A 16,453-nucleotide genomic window follows, 5' to 3' on the forward strand; every position below is an offset into this window, starting at 1 on the left:
ATTTTGACACATTCAGTTTTGTTCACATTAGTAATATAAAGATATGGTTCTCAGGGCTTTAAACTTGTGTGTCATGATAAAGTTTTACTTTATATCTTATCTGTGTGTGGTTTTTGTGGTGTGGCTTGAATTTCCTTCGTCCTCCCTCGCATGGGGCCTGCTCTATCATTTGGGGGGAAAAAATAAAAAGGGAGGAATTGAACTAGGCCTACTCTCAAGTATCACAGTGTGGACCTTTTTTAACATACATTTTCACTGGCACATGAATGATACAGGACTTGGAGCCATATCTCAGCAGCTGCACCGTAGAAATTAGTGAGAAATTGACTCATAAACCCAGGAATTAGGCATAAAAATAGTTAAAAAATTTCTGTTTACTAGTTCCTGATTACTAACCACTATCCGCTTCACCCACTTCCTCTTCATATGACAGCTGTCACAAGGTCTTTCTGGGACATTCAGGCCTATTTTGCTACACTGGCCTAAGCCTCCTGTTACTCAAGCATGGATTAGGCCTGTTAGTAAGGGGCTCTCACAATGAGAGGTGTCAGAATATTTTTTGTATCGTGGATAACCCTTAAACATTTTCACAATGTAGGTTTCGGAAATTATTCAGCATGCAAATGCCCCCCACCCCCAGAAGCTCTGACTTACCGTTGTGGGGGGTTATTCCTGGTAGCTACCCACACCACCCGACCGCTCACGCAACACAAACCTTTCCATCTGATACACAACAGGTCTAAGCATTAGGGCCCGATTCCCACCCGAGTTATGTACTTTTCTCTTGAGTATTCAGATCTAGAATTTAAGCATGAGAATAGCATGCTATTCACCCACTATGTGTTTGGGATGGACTCCGAATAAATGAAGGTGTGATCGACTTAATTCCCTCATAATTTTACCACCTTTACTTGCGAGAAAACCATAAATAATAGTGAACCTACCAGTTCCAAGAGGGAAAAAGCATTGACTTAACACCGTTCTCCATGCACTGTAATTTACAACTTGATAAGAGCTATTAATAAGAACTAGGTAAATGAGTAATCTGTTTGGGTAAGAGAATTGTAAATATAAAATACTTTTTTTGTTGATATTTGACCTTATAATCGCTAGAGACAAATGTGAAACCAGTCATATGGCAGCGAACGGAAGCATATCAACTTTCCCACATTGACGTTTATGAAATGCTGTGCCGTTATGCAGAATTTAAATGGGGGTGGTTATTCAGGGGGCTCTGATGTACCGGAACACATTGAGAAAAAAAGTGTCAAACACAACGTAGCAGCCAAGTAGCCTACTATCTATGGTGGTGAAACGGACAGCGCTCTCCAAGGTGCTAATTTATTCAAAGCATTTTAGACATCACTGCAGTATGCACACATACTTGAGTATAGCTGCGGGGCTTACACAAGTTCGAATTTCTTATAGCCTAATATTCTAGACATCAATGTACAGCAAAAAAAATGTGACGGCACTACAGAACACCTGCCATTTGCACACATACAGTGAGGGAAAAAAGTATTTGATCCCCTGCTGATTTTGTACGTTTGCCCACTGACAAAGAAATGATCAGTCTATAATTATAATGGTAGGTTTATTTGAACAGTGAGAGACAGAATAACAACAAAATAATCCAGAAAAACGCATGTCAAAAATGTTATAAATTGATTTGCATTTTAATGAGGGAAATAAGTATTTGACCCCCTCTCAATCAGAAAGATTTCTGGCTCCCAGGTGTCTTTTATACAGGTAACGAGCTAAGATTAGGAGCACACTCTTAAACGGAGTGCTCCTAATCTCAGTTTGTTACCTGTATAAAAGACACCTGTCCACAGAAGCAATCAATCAATCAATCAGATTCCAAACTCTCCACCATGGCCAAGACCAAAGAGCTCTCCAAGGATGTCAGGGACAAGATTGTAGACCTACACAAGGCTGGAATGGGCTACAAGACCATCGCCAAGCAGCTTGGTGAGAAGGTGACAACAGTTGGTGCGATTATTCGCAAATGGAAGAAACACAAAAGACCTGTCAATCTCCCTCGGCCTGGGGCTCCATGCAAGATCTCACCTCTTGGAGTTGCAATGATCATGAGAATGGTGAGGAATCAGCCCAGAACTACACGGGAGGATCTTGTCAATGATCTCAAGGCAGCTGGGACCATAGTCACCAAGAAAACAATTGGTAACACACTACGCCGTGAAGGACTGAAATCCTGCAGCGCCCGCAAGGTCCCCCTGCTCAAGAAAGCACATACACATGCCCGTCTGAAGTTTGCCAATGAACATCTGAATGATTCAGAGGAGAACTGGGTGAAAGTGTTGTGGTCAGATGAGACCAAAATGGAGCTCTTTGGCATCAACTCAACTCGCCGTGTTTGGAGGAGGAGGAATGATGCCTATGACCCCAAGAACACCATCCCCACCGTCAAACATGGAGGTGGAAACATTATGCTTTGGGGGTGTTTTTCTGCTAAGGGGACAGGAAGACTTCACTGCATCAAAGGGACGATGGACGGGGCCATGTACCGTCAAATCTTGGGTGAGAACCTCCTATCCCTCAGCCAGGGCATTGAAAATGGGTCGTGGATGGGTATTCCAGCATGACAATGACCCAAAACACACGGCCAAGGCAACAAAGGAGTGGCTCAAGAAGAAGCACATTAAGGTCCTGGAGTGGCCTAGCCAGTCTCCAGACCATAATCCCATAGAAAATCTGTGGAGGGAGCTGAAGGTTCGAGTTGCCAAACGTCAGCCTCAAAACCTTAATGACTTGGAGAAGATCTGCAAAGAGGAGTGGAACAAAATCCCTCCTGAGATGTGTGCAAACCTGGTGGCCAACTACAAGAAACGTCTGACCTCTGTGATTGCCAACAAGGGTTTTGCCACCAAGTACTAAGTCATGTTTTGCAGAGGGGTCAAATACTTATTTCCCTCATTAAAATGCAAATCAATTTATAACATTTTTGACATGCGTTTTTCTGGATTTTGTTGTTGTTATTCTGTCTCTCACTGTTCAAATAAACCTACCATTAAAATTATAGACTGATCATGTCTTTGTCAGTGGGCAAACGTACAAAATCAGCAGGGGATCAAATACTTTTTTCCCCTCACTGTATTTCTCAAAAAAACACTATCTTCTCCTAGAGATATCATTACAGCTTGGGCTATTCTCTTTCAACACTGACTTTACTGTAATGCATGCCTGGGGTTTCAACAGCCAGAACATTTCACAATGTCCCTTTGCTTTCACATAATTATCCTAGAACTTGCTAAATTTTCAATATGGCTTAACTTGAAACATTTGAAATAAAGACTTACTTTTGAGGTGAAGGAAAATAATATATAATTATCATGACATAAGAGAGGAGTACAAGAGTTTAATACTGTACATATAAATAAGTAATCGATAAAGAAATATATATATTTACAACTATCATGCTGTTAGCAAAGAAACTTAGTAGTTAAGTAAAAAAATATATTTCTAAAATGTAACCAAATTAGTCTGTTTTTGCAATATCCTGTACATTCAGATTTTCACATAAAATATTTTAAACCCCTGCAAAGTTTCATATTGGAAAACATAGCATGATTATAAAACACATAAGGCCAATAAATCCTTAACTCAGCACAAGTGCAGTTGCTTTAACTTCTGCAGCGTTCAGTTTTTTGACCAACTGATTGGGAAAGTAACAAAGGAAATGGCTCAGCGAAGCTTTGGCCCCTTGTCGGTCACTTGACTGTCATGAACTATTCTTGCGGTACCGTGGGTGTAAGGAAGACCAAAGTACAAGTGCAGGCATGTCCAAGTCAAGTCAGTGCTAGCAGAGCAAAGTCAGGACCAGTAGTAGTACCAGACCCAGACCAGGAAAGGGTAGGTGGTGAGAGGCCAGGCCTGTGACCCCCCTGTCCAGCAGTAACTGGTACTGCACCAGGGTCCTGCGGTAGCCCCTCTCCTCAGACACACAGCTGTATGTTCCCTGCTGCTCAGGGCCCATGCTCTCTATTAGCAGGAGACACTGGTCCTCTGACTTTGTGGAGATGCACGGCGTTGCTGTGGTGTTGCCATGGTGCCTCCAGCTGTACTCAGCGTGGCTGGACAAGGTTGGGCAATGGAGGAAGTACTTTGAAGATAGAGGGACTCTGATTCCATCTTCAGCGCCAACTGATGACCCTGGAAAGTAAACTAAGAGCAAAACATTGCTTTTTAGACTTCCATAGCTAACCATTGTGGATGGATTCCATCCTTTATTATAGTACTTGGTCATAATAAGGGGTTTGTATTTATACAAGGATGGCTGTAACACGCTACACACCTTTACTTGCAGTAAATCCTCTGGATATGTTGCTGCATACCTGATGGTTCCCGTTCTCCACATCCTGAATTGTATCACTGTAAAAAGACAAGCATATATGAGTCAAGGAGTCTCAACCAGCAACTCAACCAGCAAATGTACCGTTTTTTTGTACAGTAGGGTATCTACCTTGTGGTTGGCAGAGAGATAGTTCTTTGAAACAGAGGAGCTGTACTGAAACCACATAGTATCACACCAATGGAGCATAGAGCATTTGACTACACGACAAGGTGGTGTGTAGTATCGTGTGTGTGTAGCGTGTGTGCATGTTTGGGGGGAGTGTAGAGGAGGAAGTGTAGTATACTTTTTAACAGCAGGTGGGGATCAGAGTGAGGAAGTGAACTAACATTTTCCTCTGACACACACTGCAGACATACTTGTAAGTATGTCACATTTAATCAAATGAAGTACATTTTGTTTGTTTTCATGGCCTCATCTGACACCACATTTGTTTGAAGTACATTTTGTTTGTTTTCATGGCCTCATCTGACACCACATTTGTTTGAAGTACATTTTGTTTGTTTTCATGGCCTCATCTGACACCACATTTGTTTGAACAAGGGCCATGTGTGTATACATCATTCTGGAAAAACTACCTCTGGCCATGTTGAGCTGAACTGATGGAAAATAAGGTCTAGCATAATGGCCAAACTAATGCACCACTCTATATTTGCATTTTTGACAAACACTATGAAGTGTTACAAAACTGTATAAGGCTCACAGGAAACCACAGAGAGGAAACCAATATGTTGATAACCATAAATGAGAAATCTATTTTCAAATCACTATCATTAAATATCTATACAGCGGATGCTATAAGCTGAAAGCAGGCTGTGCTTGGTCTTACTTTGTAGCTGTGGTGCAGCGATGGCCGTCCCAGCCACAGTAAGGGTCTCTGGCCAAGACACAGTCTTCACACTGGGCTCCATACTGAACACAGCTGCCCAGGCCAATCTGAACCAGCTCTTTGCTGGAGGCCACATACAGCTTTGCCTGGAACACAACACCACAAGAACATTACAAGTACACTTTTAGAAAAAAAGGTGCTATCTAGAACCTAATAGAAGAACCCCTTGAAGAACCCTTTTTGGTTCCAGGTAGAACCCATTTGAGTTTCATGTAGAACCCTTTACACAGAGAGTTCTACATGGAACCCAAAGGAGTTCTATGTGGAACCAAAAAGGGTTCTCCTATGGGGACAGCCGAAGAACCCTTTTGGAACCCTTTATTCTAATATTGTAGGGAATACTGGAACAATGACTGTTGACTGCAGAAGAAAGTTACTGGCTTACAATTAGAACACCACTTCTTCTACAATATTATTATAGAGATATAAATATAGTTGTTATGGTTGCAGTTGTTCATGTCTATCGTCTCTCTCCTCCCGTTCAGACCTCTGGGACAAAGTGTGGTCGGATTTTGGAAACCACCTTCCGATGTGGGCGCATTGGAGATGGATATAATGTAACAGCCTACAACATTCTGTGTATTTGAATGAGGCATGCAATTTCAAACCTGTGGCCAATACTTATTATTAAACTAAATCCACAATGCCGTCAAATGATATGCAGATGGAATGCATTTTAAAGGACAACAACATCTGTAGTTGAATCATCAAACGTTCAGCCGTGATCAAATAACTGATCCACATGTTAAAACATGGTATGAAAGGGATCTCTTTGACTATTGTCTATTCCACTCCATGTTTTATTACTACATTGCTACCACTGTTGGATCTCAATGGGGAGGTTTCTGTGTGGGCTGTGTTCCTTGACTCACCGTTGAGGAGTGTAACATCATACTGAGGACGTGTGCCCTGTAGTTAAAAGGTTGTAACTCAGCGATGACGAAGGCCTGACCATCCCTCTCCAGAACCTTATGAATCCCTCCATTCTCTAGTGTAAACACACACACACACACACACACACACACACACACACACACAGCCAGTGTCAAACAGCAGTCATCGATCATTGAGGATATGAGTGAGAGTCAAACATTACAAAAAAAAGGTGTGGGTAAGAAATGTCAACAGTCCTTTAAATGTTTCATCATAACGTTGAGACATCCTCCAGTCATATATTACACCACTCACAGTACAGATGCATGGTGGGGCATAGACTCACCCTGAGGATACATATCTATGAGTATCTATTACTATTGCTACAGTAATGCTTCTGATACTGTACTTCAATTACATTCATCAGTCTCATGTCCGGGTTGTACTTCTCTGACACTAAGCACACCCTACAAACTGTTGTGCAGGCGTGAATCTCAAGTTAGGGTTGATTGCATAAGTCTCTGTGTGCCAATTTGAGTGCAATGATGGGAACTCTGGTTTCCTAGCACAGTGTGATAAGACTATACTTCCACCTAGTTACTTCTCTTTTTTAAAGTTCAAAATAAACTGTTCAGACAGGCCTTTTTTTACACCTTACAAAAGATCAGTGTCAGTCAGTCAGCGTGAAGAAAAGTGTCACTTTACACCCTCTAGTACCATGAATGGTCAATAGTATTTCAACCTTCTGAAAGCCTCTGTCTCTTGAAACTGGTGTGATTATAAGATGGAAACTTTCTCATCTCATCCACATTCCTATAATTATACTGTACATAAACACGATACAGCTCCCTATCATCACTTGCTGCAGGGTCATAAGAGGTGTATGTTAAAGGTCTCCAAACATCTCCGAAGGCTAAGGTTTCCCGTCATTCCTTTCAGACTGATCATTTGTGATTCATCATCTAGAGATCAAAACTTCTCACCTAGAGACAGAAACAGGACATTCCATTTGCCTTGGACTCTATCCATGCGGATGTGGTGGTAATGGCGGTGAGTGACCAGGAGAGGCCCACTGGTAACCCACTCCTCCATCTCTGAACTTTTGTCCACCATCTTCAGGACTTCCATGGGGAGTTTAGTGCTGTCTTCAACACACTACAAGAGGATGGACACTTTTATGTATACTTCAACATACAAAGATATACACAGAATACAGTCCAATATTGTAGACATACAGAGTAAAGGAGTAGAGCTGACTAGAAAGTTGAGTATATTGTTGAGCATACCTCCCCAGGTCGTGGGTTTGTAACGGGCCCTGTGTGTCCCTTGAAGTTGGAAGTTTTAAAGATGCGGTCAATATCTGCTATGGTGTAGACACATACAGCACTCATACCCCTAGGGATAGACACAGAGCTCATCAAGTTTCAACTATACCCCTTACTAAAGATCTCTTTCACAATGTTTCACAACATCTGCTTTCAGTGAAGCGCCTGTTGTGTTGCTATTGCTGATTTGAGTATGTTACTAAGGTCCATTATGATCTATCTACAGCATGTCGTCCTACCAGCCATTCCTGAAGAGTGCGTAGACCCTGGTATCCTGCCACCTGTCTCCCAGAACAGTGTTCACGTCCACTAGCTGGGTGAAGTACAGCCTGCTGTCATGGTCTCCACAGAAGAGCCTGGTACTCAACTTGGAGGTCCACCTGAACTGCAGATAGGACTTAGGTCCTCCAAGATCGGCCTGGAACACACATCCAACCGCGGACATGCTAAGATAATCACAGTGGGCAAGTGCACACACCACTTAAAGGAGCCCCCCAATGAAAATAGTCTTAATTAAGGGCTTAAATGGGCAGAAATGGAGTGGTGCCACATATGAAAGATCTACAAATATTTTCTGAACTAAACTGCAGCACTGGTGATTACATACAGTGCAGGCATGATTCATGTTCTACATTCATGTTTGTAGTGCTTACCATGCAGACTTGAGCAACCCGGGGAACCCAGAGATCAGAGTCTAAACTCAGGTCTCGGTTCTTCTCTATGTAGAAGGCGTATAGTCTGTCCTGCAGACGATCCTCTCTCTGCCCGCTAGCCACCAAACTCACATATCTCTGTTCTAAGGAAAAGAACAGGAGAAATAACTACATTCAATGGACAGTCTGATCAGATATACAGTACTAAACAAAACAATGTCAGGCCACGCCTTGTTCTCTCACCCTGATCCATACCTGTTCCACTTTTTTCTGTCCATAGTCTGTTCTTCCCAAACCTGTGGATCCCCACGGAACCCTCTTTGCCTGAGTGAGTGGTGTAGAATTCCTCTACTTCAGCAGAACCTGGAGACACAACACATTAGCTCAATAACCAGTCATGAACATTAGGTCATATTATAGAGTCATGTTTTCCAATGAGACATTTTCCTCACCAATGAGGAGCGATGGCTCGCTTTCATTTATGTGTTGATTAATGTTTTTGATGCCCTTGGATCGAGTGCAGTTAAACGGGTCGTCTGATGGGTTCTGCAGTGGAATAGTTTTGTGTCAACACGCCAATGGCAAAAAAGTATCAGAAGTAATGTATACTTATATAATGAAAAGTATGTCCCATACCATGTAACAGCACAATGTCTGTTGTTGTCCATTGGTTCCACACAGGAACAGTTGGTTTGGATCTTTAGTCTTGTGTAAAACAGTGATGTTATAGTGACAGTCCTGAAGTACAAAACAGAACTGTGTTACATGGTTGTATGCAAATTATTCTATGTGCAACTTTAGTAATGAACTGTACTATAAAACCAACATCCTCTCAGATACTCACTGGTGTTGCGGGATCATTACTTCTACATCCCTCTCCAAACACAGGACTCTGCAAAGGCAATCATTAAAAATATTGTACAGGTACAGATGTAGGATCTTAATTTGAGCCAGTTTAATACAGCAGGAAAATACTCATGCAGCAACAGGACATGTGAATTATTAGGTGGTTTATAATTAATGGACATTTTTTGAAGGCGTTGATACATTTTTCGTTAGGGCAAATAATGTGATATTTTAAAGTGGAAATTACTAACTTTAAAACCCCTTTTAAACCTTGAATATACTACAAGTTTGCATTTCCTGATGTGCAGTGAAATTCTCAGTAACATAAGAGTGATCAAATTAAGATCCTACATCTGTACATGTAGAGTACAATGTTCAATACATCCATTTCAACATAATCTAGTCTACAGTATGTAAGAGGGGAAGGACTGTTTAGCTAAATATTTACTGTAACAATATCAATAACCCTCCCTCTGTTATTACCATCAATTACATTACAGCAACTGAATTGGACAATCCTACTTAGAGCACGACCTGAATAGAGCTAAATCAATATAAAGCAACACAATACACAAGTAACTCAGTCATACAACCTTTATAGAGGTCAAACTGTGGAAGTTTGTCTGGAACATGTTTCTAGGGCCTGCAGCGTATACTATGTTGTCATGAGGGCCCTGCAGGAGCTCTATATGGTTGTTATTCCCAGACAGATGGATTCTTAGAAAGCTCACATCTGAGGACACAGAGATATAAATCATTAAGTAAACATATGACTGGACTGGAGATGTGTTCATTGAGATTACACTCTGGAACTTCTGGAACTAGGAAGACTTCTTGGAAACCATGATTCCATTGGCTAAGTGGGTTTAGAAGCAAGGTACAGGCAACACCTGGATTGTGGGTTTGAATCCCTCATGGGCCACATACACTATATATACAAAAGTATATGGACACCCCTTTAAATTAGTGGATTCGTCTATTTCAGCCACACCGGGTGTATAAAATCGAGCACACAGCTATAAAATATCCATAGACAAACATTGGCAGTAGAATGGCCTTTCTGAAGAACTCAGTGACTTTCAACGTGGCACTGTCATAGGATGCCACCTTTCCAACAAGTCAGTTTGTCAAATTTCTGCCCTGCTAGAGCTGCCCCGGTCAACTGTAAGTGCTGTTATTGTGAAGTGGAAACATCTAGGAGCAACAACGGCTCAGCCGTGAAGTGCTAGGCCACACAAGCTCACAGAACGGGACCGCCGAGTGCTGAGGCACGTAGCGCATAGAAATGGTCTGTCCTCGGTTGCAACACTCACTACCAAGTTCCAAACTGCCTCTGGAAGCAACGTCAGCCCAAGAACATTGGGAGCTTCATGAAATGGGTTTCCATGGCCGAGAAGCCGCACACAAGCCTAAGATCAACATGCGCAATGCCAAGCGTCGGCTGGAGTGGTGTAAAGCTCGCCGCCAATGGACTCTGGAGCAGTGGAAACGTGTTCTCTGGAGTGATGAATCACGCTTCACCATCTGGCAGTCCGACGGAAAAATCTGGGTTTAGCGGATGCCAGGAGTACACTACCTGCCCGAATGCATAGTGCCAACTGTAAAGTTTGGTGGAGGAGGAATAATGGTCTGGGGATGTTTTTCATGGTTCGGGCTAGGCCCCTTAGTTCCAGTGAAAGGAATTCTTAACGCTACAGCATACAATGACATTCTAGATGATTCTGTGGTTCCAACTTTGTGGCAACAGTTTGGGGAAGGCCCTTTCTTGTTTCAACATGACAATGCCCCCGTGCACAAAGCGAGGTCCATACATAAATGGTTTGCCGAGATCGGTGTGGAAGAACTTGACTGGCCTGCACAGAGCCCTGACCTCAACCCCATCTAACACTTTTGGGATGAATTGGAAAGCCGACTGCGAGCCAGTCCCCGCAACAATGTTCCAACATCTTGTGGAAAGCCTTCCCAGAGGACTGGAGCAGCAAAGCAGGGACTAACTCCAAATTAATGCCCATGATTTCGGAATGAGATGTTCGACGAGCAGGTGTCCACATACCTTTGGTCATGTAGTGAACACTGAGTGTACAAAATACTAGGAACACCTTCCTAATATTGAGTTGCACCCCCCTTTGCCCTCAGAACAGCCTTAATTCGCCAGGGCATGGACTCTACAAGCTGTCGAAAGTGTTCCACAGGGATGCTGGCCCATGTTGACGCCAATGCTTCCCACAGTTGTGTCAAGTTGGCTGGATGTCCTTTGGGTGGTGGACCATTTATGATACACACAGGAAACTGTTGATTGTGAAAAACCAAGCAGCATTGCAGTTCTTGACACAAACCGGTGCGCCTGGCATCTACTACCATACCCCGTTTAAAGACACATACATATTTTTCTTGCCCATTCACCCTCTGAATGGCACACATACACAATCCATGTCTCAATTGTCTCAATGCTTAAAATTCCTTCTTTAACCTGTCTCCTCCCCTTCATCTACACTGATTGAAGTGGATTTAACAAGTGACATCAATAAGGGATCATAGCTTTCACCTGGTCAGTCTATGTCATGGAAAGAGCAGGTGTTCCTAATGTTTTGTACACACAGTGTATACTGATATTGTCAGAGTTAAATAAAAGAAGGTAACCAGTGACTGAATTTGAATAGAGTTAATGTTTCATGTTGTGCCAGATGAGTTTATCCTTCTATCTTTACCGTAGCATAGCAGATTCCCATATTATTATAGGCCTACTATCCCTTTATCTCACCACTGTGAAGGGCTGTATGATATCGCATGTACATTCCAAGTTAAATGTTCAAGCTCAGTATTAATGTAGGCTTGTATGAGTATGAATTGTTTTTGTTCTAATGACAAAGGTAAGAAATATGTTTCATGTTCTTGTACTTTTGGAGAAGCGCAAAAAGGATCCTACTCTCTTTCATTTCTCTCCCTTGAGTCGGAACGGTGCTATGCCAAAATGTGGACAGCCTGACAACGAGAATCAACTGATGTGATGCTCGTTGTTTGGTGCGACGCAAACAGGGTGGCGAGAGTGGGGAAACAGAAGAGTCATTGTCTGTTCTTTTGACTTTTGAAGTTGAGTCTTTACCTGACAAAGTGAAGTTAGGATATATATACGTTATCCTGTACAAGTTTATGTGCCGAATACATTACGATGTTACAGGTGACATGGGCATGTGGCAGCAGTATGTAGGAGGGAGGTTCCAAGGTGTGAGAAGTGTGTAGAAGGGCATGAAACAAAGGAATGTGTATCATTGGGGAAAATAATGGTATGTGCTAATTGTAGGGGTGGCCATGGGGCTGGGGGTCAGAAATGTCCCGTGTGAGAGAAGCAGGTTGAGGTTTCCAGGGTAAGAGTAGTGAAGAAGTTGTCATATGCTGAGGCAGTGAAGAAAGTAGAGGAAGAGGGTTCAAGGGGGGGGGGGGAGTGGTGAGAGTAGTAGATTTATAACAGTACAGAGGGATAGGCCAACAAGTGATATATGTTTCAGTAAGATTTGATTTTTAGCGGTAATAGCAATGGTTATTAATTGTACTACAGGGATGGAACGCAAGTCGAAGAAAATTGAGGTTGTGGTGGCAGCTGCAGAAAGGTATTTGGGTGTGCGAGACTTGACATCAGAATAGTTACAGGGAGTGTTAAGTGGTGATGTCCCATAATTTCAGGTTGAGGGCATGAGGTAGGAATGAATATATATAAATAGTGTAGAAGGGTGGTGTTAATTATTAATAATAATTTAGAATTTGTGAGTGTAGTGTTAGATGGTAGGGTATTTCTTTATTTTATTTTATTTTTCAAGCAAAATATAAGGGAGTTGTAATGCAACAAATTGGATGCCAACTGCCGTTAAACCTCATTGAAGAAGAAGAAGACACAGACCAAGAAGACCAGGCTGTGGTTTGGGGTTTGAGAAGTCAATGAGAGAAGTGAAATGTCTTTAAGTAGTTGAACATGTTATTACTCCAACCTTGTGAAAGTGACAAAATGACACATTTTAATTTCTGTCAAAAACAACTTTATATCGAAGGAGTGCCTTTGATTTGACGGCCTGCAGATGACCGTTAGACTCGATGACGTGTTCTATGCATGAGTTTAGCTAGCCAACGTCGCCATGACATCGCCTACAAGTGCTCGCTGCTCACTCGTGGATTGCGTCCTACCTGACAGGTCGCTCCTACCAGGTGGCGTGGCGAGAATCTGTCTCCGCACCACGTGCTCCCACCACTGGTGTCCCCCAGGGCTCAGTTCTAGGCCCTCTCCTATTCTCTCTATACACCAAGTCACTTGGCTCTGTCATATCATCACATGCTCTCTCCTATAATTGCTACGCAGACAACACACAATTAATTTTCTCCTTTCCCCCTTCTGATAACCAGGTGGCGAATCGCATCTCTACATGTCTGGCAGACATACCAGTGTGGATGTCGGATCACTACCTCAAGCTGAACCTCGGCAAGACGGAGCTGCTCTTCCTCCCGGGGAAGGACTGCCCGCTCCATGATCTCGCCATCACGGTTGACAACTCCATTGTGTACTCCTCCCAGAGTGCAAAGAACCTTGGCGTGACCCTGGACAACACCCTGTCGTTCTCCGCTAACATCAAAGCGGTGACCCGATCCTGCAGGTTCATGCGCTACAACATTTGCAGAGTACGACCCTACCTTACACAGAAAGCGGCACAGGTCCTAATCCAGGCACTTGTCATCTCCCGTCTGGATTACTGCAACTCGCTGTTGGCTGGGCTCCCTGCCTGTGCCATTAAACCCCTACAACTTATCCAGAACGCTGCAGCCCGTCTGGTGTTCAACCTTCCCAAGTTCTCTCATGTCACCCCGCTCCTCCGCACACTCCACTGGCTTCCATTTGAGGCTCGCATCTACTACAAGACCATGGTACTTGCCTACGGAGCTGTGAAGGGAACGGCACCTCCTTACCTTCAGGCTCTGATCAGACCCTACACCCAAACGAGGGCACTACGTTCATCCACCTCTGGCCTGCTAGCTCCCCTACCTCTACGGAAGCACAGTTCCCGCTCAGCCCAGTCAAAGCTATTCGCTGCTCTGGCACCCCAATGGTGGAACAAGCTCCCCCACGATGCCAGGACAGTGGAGTCACTGACCACCTTCCCGAGACACTTGAAACCCTACCTCTTTAAGGAATACCTGGAAAAGTATAAAGTAATCCTTCTTACCCCACCCCCCATAAAAAAAAAGAAGCAGTGGGAGAAGATGGAATGATATGCATGTTGGCCGAAATTCTGCTAATTTTCTCATCAATGAAACATTTGATCTCAATACAATTTTCTGTTCCCAAAACTAGAATATGTTACGAACAGAGTGGACTATGTTTTGTAGACTTTACTCTTTGCCAAAGTTTTAAAAAATAGCTTTGTTTCGAAGGAGCGCAAAGGCAAATTGAGTTATTGCACACGCGCACTTCACAGAGTAGGCATTCCCTAATGGAAATATGCGCATCCCCATGCTAGAATGCGCCAATAGGATCTTGCTAGCTCGTGCTTGGCTCTGCCCACCTCCATGTTTGTTCTACCCACTATGACTAATTTGTTCCCATTTGAAAGGAAGGTCTATGGTCTTTCTTGGTTAAGATATACAAATCTTTGAGACTATACTGTCTATGCAACGTGGTCTCAGAGCATTTCGTATTATTCTGTACGTAACTCCGCAACACTCCATTTAATATGTTACGTTTGGTATGGTATGTATTCATTTGTGGATTTCCATCATCCATTTCGTATGATATGTTATGAATTTCAATTCGTATGATATGTTACAAATTCCAATTCGTACAATATGCTACAGTTTGCAATTGTCCAATATGTTATGAATTTGCTAAATATACAACTTCTTACAAATTTCAAAACGTATGATATGTTACAAATTCCAAGTTGTAGTGGCTAACGTTAGCTAACGGTGGCTAGGTGGCTAAAGCTAATGTTAGCTAGCTGGCTTACGTTAACTAGGCTAGAGGTTAGGGTTAGGAGTTAGGTTAAAGGGTTAAGGTTAGGGGAAGGGTTAGCTAAAAGGGTTAAGGTTAGGGGAAGGGTTAGCTAACATGCTAAGTAGTTTCAAAGTAGCTAAAAAGTAGTAAGTAGTTGCAAAGATGCTAAAATGCTAAAGTTGTCTGTAATGAGATTTTAAGATGCAACCTTTGGGTTGCTAGACATTCGCGTTACACATCCACCCACCCTAATTTTTTTCTGCCTTAAGTAATCTTCTGTCTTATGTAACCATACCAAACATAACATATAAAACGTACTAATTTTAGTATCCCGGATTTACTTTTACTATGTTACGTATAGTCTATGAGACCAGTCTGGTCTTTGATAGCACAGTTCCAAATCATGAGAGGAACGTGATAGAGAGTCGGGTCCTTTTGGCTATTGTGGACTCAATACACTTTTCCTCCAGATATTTTAGTATTGAATATAAATCAACTCCTAATATGCCTAATCATTCAACCCCTGCTGTCATCATTCAATAATTTTACTAATTATTTAAAATAAAAAGATTACTTTACCTTTGTCTGTCAATGTCACCCTCGGTTTGTGGGTAAAGTCCGAAGCATTCAGCGAAAAAAATAATTGTCCTAAAAAGACTGCATAGAGGACGAGCGGACTCACGCTTCTCTGAGGCTCTCGGCAATTCATTACTTGAAACTGTAGGCGCGTTGTTTTAGCCTATGCTACAACACAAGGTTGGGGTCTATATAGTCGGGTCTTCCATCTAGTCTAGTCTTCACTCTTCAACTTCATCAGAGATACGCCTCTTTCTCTCTGCTTCATTTCCACTTGGGGAAACAGGTACAGGTACAGTAGCCTAAAAGTAGCTTAATTGCTCTGTAGTGAGCTCAGTAATATTTTTGATAGACTACGCACTTGATTTGTATCGTCCGTCATGCGAAGCGATGTCTTTACTTTTTGAGAACCTTCTATTGGCCCCTATAGGTGCGAATTCCTACCCGCTAGATGTGCATATTATGTAGCCTAAATTCAGAGAAGGCTACACTAGTATAGACTAAACAGTAGTCTCTTACTCTCTTCCGACCCAGGTGTACAGAATATAATACATGAACTTAATTAGGGCAAATCTTAATTATGTTTAAACTGGAAAATGAGCTGAGCTGTCATCAAAAGCCAAGGGGGTTTGGGCTACATTCATAGCACAGGATCATAATGAGCGCATTTGTCATTTTAGTGCACGATACAGGTAGGTGTAATAAACTATACTAAACAAAAATATAAACGCACCATGCAACAATTTCAAAGATGTTACTGAGTTACAGTTCATAGAAGGAAATCAGTCAATTTAAATAAATAAATTAGGCCCTAATCTATGGATTTCACATGACTGTTGTGGTAGAAAAATTTAACTCAAAGGTATCTCTCAAAAAACCTGAGCTTGTGAATTCAGAATATTCTTTATTATAGCGCAACAAAGCCATGCTGGTCCATGGAGCAAC

The 16,453-nt window shown here is 42.4% G+C and overlaps 1 protein-coding gene across 1 annotated transcript; it reads right to left on the reverse strand.

The window, feature by feature from the left end:
• Positions 1-3,084: 3,084 nt before the first annotated feature.
• On the reverse strand, positions 3,085-15,870 carry LOC311111495 (semaphorin-7A-like). Its single transcript, XM_084154233.1, has 14 exons — positions 15,512-15,870; positions 9,552-9,691; positions 8,957-9,004; positions 8,749-8,850; positions 8,565-8,658; positions 8,368-8,475; positions 8,113-8,255; positions 7,699-7,877; positions 7,421-7,529; positions 7,118-7,289; positions 6,134-6,249; positions 5,202-5,347; positions 4,316-4,392; positions 3,085-4,185 (listed from the first exon to the last, which is right to left on the reverse strand). Exons 1-14 carry the CDS (start codon positions 15,639-15,641, stop codon positions 3,821-3,823), a joined length of 1,929 nt encoding a protein of 642 aa, XP_084010359.1. The 5' UTR covers positions 15,642-15,870; the 3' UTR covers positions 3,085-3,820.
• Positions 15,871-16,453: the final 583 nt, after the last annotated feature.

Source organism: Coregonus lavaretus, assembly GCF_964263955.1.
Source record: "Coregonus lavaretus genome assembly, chromosome: 37".
Classification (NCBI taxonomy): Eukaryota; Metazoa; Chordata; class Actinopteri; order Salmoniformes; family Salmonidae; genus Coregonus; species Coregonus lavaretus.